At 32.5% G+C, this 9,797-nt stretch overlaps 1 protein-coding gene across 1 annotated transcript in view; it reads left to right on the top strand.

Annotated features, from left to right (window-relative positions):
- Nucleotides 1-9,797, top strand: part of LOC107447920 (fatty acid synthase) — a 78,359-nt gene that overhangs the window by 24,956 nt on the left and 43,606 nt on the right. Inside the window, exons 9-12 of the mRNA XM_043045247.2 lie at nt 392-628; nt 1,365-1,557; nt 3,174-3,397; nt 4,283-4,584. Coding sequence (XP_042901181.1) covers nt 392-628; nt 1,365-1,557; nt 3,174-3,397; nt 4,283-4,584 — 956 coding nt within the window. The remainder of the gene's footprint in view (nt 1-391; nt 629-1,364; nt 1,558-3,173; nt 3,398-4,282; nt 4,585-9,797) is intronic.

The following is a 9,797-nucleotide window of genomic DNA, read 5'->3' on the forward strand; positions in this document are numbered from 1 at the left end:
GATGAAGATAATTTTGTGAGAATTTTTTTGATAATTCGGTGAGAATTCACCCGATTAGACATATGATGCTCACTACGTGCTCTTGCGCGCCGAAGCCTATCAATTAAAACGTATTAGCGTTTTAAATAATATAGATTAGCCATATGATGCTCACTACGTGCTCTTGCGCGCCGAAGCCTATCAATTAAAAATGAAAACTGTTGCCAACGCGAGAAAAGAAATATCATCGGTTTTATTGATACATACGTACGAATTAGCGTTTTATATAATAAGAATATAGATTGTTGCTACCTATTACTCCGAGTAATAAGTTTTCAGTGAGAAGTATACTTTTTATTCCGTTAACAATTCGATAGTATTTTAACTAATAAACCATTACTACCTATTTCAGCTCTGCACTAACGCTCAGAGGCCAGTATGGTTTGTATATACTGGCTTGGGTTGTCAATGGAAAGGAATGGGCTCTAAACTTATGCAAATTGATGTATTTGCGTCAAGTATGAGAAAGTGTGCAGATGTATTAAAGCCACATGACCTAGATCTATTCAAAATTATAAGTTCGGACAGTGATTTACTGGAAAAAGACAGGTGTGTTCTACCAGCATTCGTTTCCGTTGCTGCTATACAGGTAACTATTAATATCATATTTTTAAAATTACGACTACCTCTCATCTAATCCCATTTGTATAAACTGTGTATATTTTCAAAGATTCACCCTCTTACGGTCAGCGGTATTTAAATAAGATAAATAGTTGAAGTTTAAGAATATTATCCTCTTCTTTGCTCATTTGAAACCATTATCAGTGTCAGTGTTAAAGTTTTATATTATATTTTGTAACCGGTACTCTGTGTGTGTGGACAGCCAATTCTGAGTTTACAATGAGTGGTATGTTCAATTCCATATCCTTGTAATTTTGAACCGAACTCTGAAGACAAGGGAACTCCTGGATTAGGACAAACTATCCTTCGTGAAGGACTTTTCGAAGAAACTAACCCACATTTGTGTTACATGAGAGGAAAAACCGCGAAATTCTAACACGGTTATCTCGACGACAAAAGGATTCCAACACATGATCCGCTTACTTCTTGAGAGGGGTACTAAAATAATAATTAAGGCAAGCTTAATTTGTTTCATTTTTTTGGAATTGAAACACTTCACTACGCGATTATCAGTTTTTTTAGATTTGATTAAATTGTTCATGTATTTTTGGTCAAAATCATTGAAAGCAAATGTATTCAATCAAAAGCATAAACTGGTTATTAAACATAGAGCATCAAACACTAAACTAACGAAACATTTATGTTTTTTTTGTTATTATTATTTGTAAAGAAGAGCTCTACTTACTAATGGCGGTACATTTTAGATTTCTCTAACTGACCTTTTACATCACATTGGCATACACCCAGATGGCATAATTGGACATAGTATTGGTGAAATAGGAGCCAGTTATGGAGATGGTTGCAGTTCTTTGGAAGAAACCATGTTGCTGGCTTTATATATTGGCTTATGTGTTGATGAATCACCAGAGCTTGCTAGAGGCTCAATGGTCGCAACAGGTTTGGTATTTTCATGCACAGTGCACCAAAAAAAAGGACCACCTTGAATAACTTTTGATCTAATGATCGGATCTTCTATCTAAATTGTTCGAAGGGATGACCTCAAATATGCTAATTAATTAGCACAGGCGATATTTTAAGTTACGAAGTCCACAGAAATGTAATTTATTTGAATATAAAACGTACCTTTTTGCGACAGATTAGGATTTCTGACCCCCAAAATAGGGGGGGGGGTAGCCGCAATTGGGGAAAAAGGGCCCAAAAGGCTCAGGCGAGTGATCCTAAGTTTCTTTTCTCTAATGTTAATTTTACTTTTTGCGTATCTCAGAAACTTTTCCATATCCATATCAGAACCATATCTCAGAAACTTTTTAAGCAAATTGAGAAATTTTTGAGCACAATTATAAAATTTGCTTATCCAAAGTAATTCCATGCAAAAAATAAATTTTAGTAACTATTTATTATTTTTTATAATTTTATTTTTAATAATAGTTGAAAAAATTTTGAATTGTGAAGTACAAAATTTTTGACATCATTTTAAAGTGTCTAATTTTACAAGATTAAATACAAAATTTGCGCGAAATCGGTTGCATAGTTTCTGAAAAAAAATCGATTTTTAACTAAACGACTTTCTTAAAACTCGGTTTCTCAGGAACTATTCAACCAATTTCGCTCAAATTTTGTATGACGCAATGTATAATTAGGTACTTTAAAATGACGAAATGACGTTAAACGAATTTTTAATTGCGTGCAAGAATTTTTTAATTCGCTTGAAAGTTTTGCGAGATTACACGAAAAGTAAAATTAACATCAAGGGGCTCAAACTTTGGATCGCTCTCCTGATCAAACTATGGGAAACATATTTCCTTGATTGCGGCTATCGCCTATATTTTGGGAGTCGGGAATCCCAATCCGTTGTAAAAAATGTATGTTTATACATAGAAAGTATGTTTTTGTGTAAAAAATTAAAATATAGTTAGCGCTAATTAATTAGCATATTTGAGATTCCCTCCTCGAACGATTAAGAATGTATTAAGAACGTGAAGTTGGATCATTAGATGAAAAGTCATTAAGTGTGTCCTGTTTTTTTTGGACCACCTTACATAACCTTTTTTTTTTAATTGTAGTAAATCTACCTCTATAACATTAAAAAAAAATTGTGATATTCCATAAGAGCCGCCCATTCGGGAGGTGGTAAGAGTCTTTGATTACAACAGCTTAGTTTGGGGTTCGATTCCTTCTGCAAAGGACAGGGATCACATTTTCCTTTCTTTGATCGCGTCTTAGTGATTTTGAATCCATTTTAATAAAAAGTACTTGGGGCTTTCAGACCGGAAAAAGTTAATGCTTTATGATTATTTGATTGGGGAGCACGGTACGGAGATGGGGGTTTCACTACCTACTCTTGTTCTCTGATCTAAATTTTGGTAGTGTGGTGTACATATGCGCCATTATTGTTTTCGGATCAACATCAAAGTTGAATTCCAAATCGTCGTCAATAGTCTCTTAGTTTAGCCACTGTACGGAGTTAAAGACCGAACCCAATAATATAAATTGTATGTTATAGGTTATGTAGTTTTTAAATAAGGCTTATTTGTTTCTGTCCACTTTCATAGGTCTTACATGGAAGCAAGCACTGGAACAATGCCCTGAAAATGTATATGCAGCATGTCACAATACTGATAACTCGGTTACAATTTCTGGACTGAAAGATGACGTTGATAAGTTCGCAGAGACACTGAGAAAACAAAATATTCTTGCTACTGTTGTAAATTCTTGTGGTTACGCCGCTCATACGAAATATATGAGACTGATAGCTGACAAACTGAAGACAAAAAAAGTATGTGCAAACACTTATTCCTTAGTAAGTCTCAAAGTTACACATTTCATGATTTTGTTGGTTATTAAAATCATAATTTGACGCAATGAGTTATGCAAAGTATGATGGTTATAAGAAAAACCTCTTCTCTGTATTTCACATACGTTACATCGCTTAAGAATTTCAGTCTTTTTCAGTTTAATTATTGATTGCATACCTTTTCGAACGTTTTACGTTCGTTTTAAGAATGCTAAGAATTTTTTTATGAACTCTTTGAAATAGAATGGCGTAAACTGGCCATACTTGAAAAATGGACCAAAAAATAATTATCTTTTTTTTTATTAGCTAAAAATGTTAAACAGAGTCTTGTTTTCCAGTGATTAATTTAGTTCGTTTTGAGCATTGGGGGCTCAGACGAGAGAGCTTTCGCCTTCCTATGAGGTGAACCGGGTTCGAATCTCAGTGATGGCTGGTCAATACGAATTTCTCACCCGGTTCGCTGTAATTAAATATTCTAAATATGCAACCCCACCTCTAGTTCTAACTTCTTAATTAGTTTTTAACGGAATTGCTAGAAGGACATGTTCCATTCCCAATAATTAGTATGACAATATGCAGTACCATAACACCGTTCATTGTTTAAAATTTCTACAGCCATTTCATAAAGGATAAAAAATAATCCTTGATTATTTCTTTGTATCTATGTTTTTATTCTATACAAATACACAATGAATCTAAATAAATACATAATGTATAGCTAATTTTTTAACGCTACTTAAATGATTACTTAAGACAACCTGATAAAATCAGTAATAACTACAGTGTTGCCAAGAGATAGAGAAATACCCAAACTTATAGTGCCACATAAGAGAAATACATATATTGATGAAATTTAATTTTTTTTAGGCTATAAAACTACCCAAACAAAGAACTAAACGATGGCTAAGTTCTTCAGTTTCTGAGGCTGATTGGGAAAAACCTAACTGCCAGATTATTGACGACGATTACTTCGTAAATAACATAATTACTACCGTCAAATTCAACGAGGTGTTGAAGAAAATTTCTCCAAACGCCATCACTATCGAAATTGCTCCTCATCATCTACTTCAACCTATTTTAAAGTGTGGTATTAATTCAGAAAGAATAAATCTCAGTTTGATGAAGAATTTTTCAAACAATGTGAATTTTCTCTTAGAATCTATTGGAAAGTAAGTCACGGCGAATCATGTTGCCCATTTTATACACGGTGCGCCTTAACCAAATTTAAATAAAATGCTCTTACACCTAGAAAATTAGAAGAGATTCTGAATTTACAATGTTAACAGATAATAAAAATCAAAAAATCAAAATAATCTGTGGAGAGATTTTTAAAAAAATCCACTTTGAACATTTTTGCGCACGATTTTGGAAAATCTGGCGTTGTTTTATATCAATAGAAAGGAAAGAAATGATATAATAATGATTTTTCAGTAGTAATTCTATTTAACTTTTATTATTTAAACATTTTACTGCTGATAAAATATGAAAATGTAACATAATTTACTTATAATTACATCAATTTAAACATGTGAAGCATTGTATCTACAAACAGCGCTTCAAAGGTGTATAGAATAACCCGGGTGATTTGTAGCAGCCTTATTAATTTCCCAGGAAGACTTTAAAAAATCAAAATGTACGAACTCCATCACCTGCTCCCAAAAAAAATACTAATCCTTCACCGTTTTTGTCTCAGAACTGTTTAATGTGAAAAAAAAAAATGCATGAACCTTTGGCGTAACGTTGACACCTAAGTTCATGTAGCTCTTTTTGAAAGCTTCTATACATGCTTTGAAATTTTGGTCAAGATTATTTCCGAAGCATACAGAAACCACTTTTTTGAAGTCGTCAAATACTTTAACGTACTTCAGTATTGCTAGATTTTTAAACTGGTGCAGAAGTTCTTCTTTATCCAAAAGTGTTTTGCATGCATTTCCTTTAAACCCAGAACATCCTCGTCTGATTTCATGCTGAACGTGACAAGCTTTTGTCCATGTCAGCGATTCATTTTCACACTCTTTCAACATATGCGTGAAAACAATGTTAACAACACCAAGCATAAGGCGTAATTCTGGCGGTGGAATAATGTCTAGGAATGTTTTGCCTCCAACAGTTGCAATTAGCGGTGGATGAATGCAATTGAAATAATCTTTCGCTTTGATTTTTGAACCTTTTCCTTCAGCCAACTTGTCAATACCATGAAAAATTTTTGGGGGATCTCAATCCATCACAGCTGCTTAGCTCATCTTTCTTGTCATAACAATAAGTGCATGGATATGCGCTGCTGTGCAACATTATACCTGCTAAGATATTCGCTAATTTCAAATCGGTTGCAATTGTGCCGTGGAAAGGACTTATATTCAACGTTGAAATGAGTTGATCTACATACTTATAATTTTCTTGTGCACTCGGAACGGCTGCTCGAATGAATAGTCGTTTAACTCCAGAATCCTTAAATTTCCTTGCAGCTATCCCCTCATCATACTTAGCACGCTTACCGCTGCACTCGAAGTCCAACTCATTTGACTGTACAGAAAGACATATTTTTAAAAATCGACCTCCTCCATCAATACCCATTTTTAAGGGAACATAAAGTACGTCTCGTTTATTTTTCACATACTGAACAAAAGCAGGAACATCTTTGCAGTAAACTCCAAGCGCAGGAGCATCAGAGACTTCATCACCTTTTATACAAACGAAAGGAAATTCCTTAAAATCAAAATAATTGTCGATAGAATGAGCTGTGATATTAAGTTTTGTTTTTTATCCTGATTCAATTGCTTTTTTACTTCGTGTACACACACGAATGTAAGCTGCCATTTTTAAAGTCACAGTGCTTGTGCTAATTTCACAGTGCTTGTGTCAAAGTCGATTTAAGTTTTTATTATTTTTGTTTTTTAAATAGTGGTTCATCGACTATAATTAACAATTAAAAAATTTCTAATAATTATAAACTCTATTATTAACGGTTATTATAAATATACAAATGTGCCATTTTTTCTTCTATTTATAAGTATAAAATGATGCTAACATTTTTGAAATATCGTACTTCGTGTGCAAAAATGATCAAAGTAGATTTTTCTCAAAATCTCTCCACAGATTATTTTAATTTTCCGATTTTTATTATCAAAGAACATTGTAAATTCATAATCTCTTCTAATTTTCTAGGTGTAAGAGCATTTTATTTAATTTTAGTTAAGGCGCACCGTGTATAGTGTCTTTAATTATTAAATTATTTTCACCACGAAAACTATAGTTGGAAAAATATTATTTATAGAGGATTAACGTAATCAGTTATACAAATCTAATGATTGGTTAACTGTAGCCGTGGGTTAACTCTGGGTAAAGCGGAGCAGAATCTTGAAAACTTCCATTATATTCCTCTGCTTACGTTATGATTATGAGACGATGTAAAATTGCACGTAATTTTATTATTCATTTGGTTTTTCTGCATTTTATACATTTTTAAAAATTACGGGCTATAAATCTGTTTAAGAATTTTAATATCATGACATAAAATACAGTTAATTGCTGACAAGTTTTGAGTGTTGTTTTCAATTATTTTTTATATTTTCATCTAAAGTTATATGTAGTACAGGAAAGTGGGGTAATACCGGGTAGTAAAGATCCGAATGCTTGGAGCTAAGCTGTACAGTTCGACCCAGAAACTGATTTAATTTAATTAAGATTTAATTGAGATATTCATTGTTTAATTGTGTTCTATATGTCATTTCTGAAAAGTCATTGATGTATTACTATTTTTATTAATAATATTTTTACTAGATTTTTCTAGAAAATGTCAAATCACCCGGTTAACTCCACTGGTGTGTTAAAACCAGGTACACATGTTAATTCTAAGGGAAATTTAGAAATACTAAAATTTTAGTGAAAAAAGTAGCAGGTATTTCTATTTTATATAAGAATTTACGATAAATATGCGTGTAACTTACATTCGATTACAAGGTCCTAGACATCCAGGGCAGCCTGGGACATTTGTTCGTGAGTCAGAATTCTGAGGAACCGGCCAAAATTCCTTACAAAAAATGTAGTACTTATTAATTAGTTTTATTTTTAACAAAATTGTAGATAATTTTATCCATTTAAAAACTGTAATTTTGTATGAAAGATCTTCAAACTATGAAAATAAGGCTTTTTGTGCCGGCAAAATGTTTCGTCCAGGTGCCTGTGAAAACTTTGTCCGTATGTAATTAACTTCTTCCCTTACTGCACTACAGCTTTTTTTAGTCCACCATAGACACACATCAAGAACTGAACTCTAGGTAGAACTGATCACCTAAGTATCATTACGTAAAGATAGAAAGTAGGACATAGATTTTGAATTTTAAATACAACTATCTTGTAATGCTCAAAACCAGGTAGCAAAGTGCAGAATGCCCTAGAAATTTGCCTTTGGATCCTTAAGATGATCCAGAGAGTCGAACGGATGTGCATGCAAATATAGTCAAGGCTACTAAAAAATAATGTTCAATGCTGGTTATTCGGGATTATATTGAACTACTTCTTGAGCATTTTGATGAGAAGACAGATCGAATCTGAGAGAGTAAATGATTAATTCTTTAAATTTTCTTCATTTTGTTAAAAACGTGTATATAAATCTTAAATGAAGCTATATGTACAATGATTGCAGAGTGCAATAATTTTAAAAGAAGAGAAGAGTGTCAAAATTTTATTTTCATAATAAAAATACTTTTACTATATTATGTTCAGTGATAACTGATAGTTGAATAAACATAAAGGTTTGTTGTTCATTGGCAACATTACCTACTTCTACCGATTTTTCTGCCGAATTTCATGTAATAAGCAATAGAATATTAAAGTAAGAAAAAACGAACTGTAGTAAAGTAAAAGTGTATAATTTTAAAATTACATTACTATTTTAAGTTCCCTACCTCTTTTTCAGTCAAGTAATTTAAATTCATTCTGGCATATTTTGTGGCTATGGGTATCTTGATGTTTCTCGTCGAAACTGCGACAATTAGTTACGTGCAAGTGACGTCATAGTAGGTTAATCACAGCATTTGTCAATTCAGAAGCCAATCAGGTTCAACACACACGCGTGATGTCGCTTACAGGTATCCAATTAAATCTGATTTCAATCACATGGTTAGGAATAAGCACTTTACTTCTCTTCGAGTTGCAAGTACCCAGTTGCAGAAAAGCGTTTCGTCTGATTTTTCCTATTTCATACCACCTTATACCACCGAATACAGCAAGCAATTCAGTTTTTTAAAAAATATAGCTTGGGTTAACCCTGTCCCGCCCCACATACGGGGAATCCGGGAAATTTAAAAATTAGAAAATAAAAATGAAGAAAAACTTTCGAAAACTCAAACAAACAGCACACACCGCAATCAAATCAACACACACACATTAAAAATTACGGCTTTTGAGAAACAGCGTTCAAGTTTAAGCTTTGTCAAACGTTATGCAAAATATGTATTTGAAGGTATACCTTATTTTTTTAGTGAAATTTTCGCTCATGCACTGTGAAGCTCGAATAGAGTCAAAGTTAGCGGGAATATTAAAATTATCGGGAAATATTAAAATTAGCGGGATATGTTAAAATTATCTATTAAAATTTTTTTCTTTGATAATTTATATAATTTTTCCATGTGCTAATCCATTTCGTGCAAATCCGTGGCTAAAATTACTTGTGAAACAGGCAATTTATGTTTCTCTTTTCTATTTTTTCTTAAATAAACATCTATTTTCTAAAACTATTTATGGTCAATTTTTAAAATTATCCAGTATAATATTACCTTGCTTACATCCATTTCGAGCCCATCATTGGTAATTAACAAATCAATGCACAGAATACCAAATCACTTCAGCAGTGCAGTAAGAACGACACTTTAAACTCAACGGCACGAACGACACTTAACCCTCTTGTTACACTCAATTTGCGCTTTTGTTTTCATATTTTGTAATCTGGCAATATTTCTGCGAAAACATTTTTAAATCATTCTTGAAAAATTTCCGTTCATGTAAGTTGAGTCCAAAAATTTGAGTGCTCCTCACACTATTGTATTAATATATTTTGCTTTGGCTTTATTGATACAATATCAGAAAGCACTTTGTTTTACGGATATAATCATGTGGGCTGATGAAAAGATAATATCTTTTTTTTCCGGTTTTTTAAATAAAATTTCTTCTTTTTTTTTTTTTAAACAGTTGCTTGTTATTTTTTTACTTATTATTTCCCCCCCCCCTTTTTTTTTTCATATGTCTATAATTTTTCGTTGTTTTATTCTTCATTTTGAACTTGATCCCAGCCTGATCGAGCCAAAACATTCATGTATACGAAATTTCGAAGCAATCGGATAATTGCTTCTTGGTGCGTCGATTCTTTTGTTATAGAGTGTAT

This window comes from Parasteatoda tepidariorum, chromosome 7 (assembly GCF_043381705.1).
Source record: "Parasteatoda tepidariorum isolate YZ-2023 chromosome 7, CAS_Ptep_4.0, whole genome shotgun sequence".
NCBI lineage: Eukaryota > Metazoa > Arthropoda > Arachnida > Araneae > Theridiidae > Parasteatoda > Parasteatoda tepidariorum.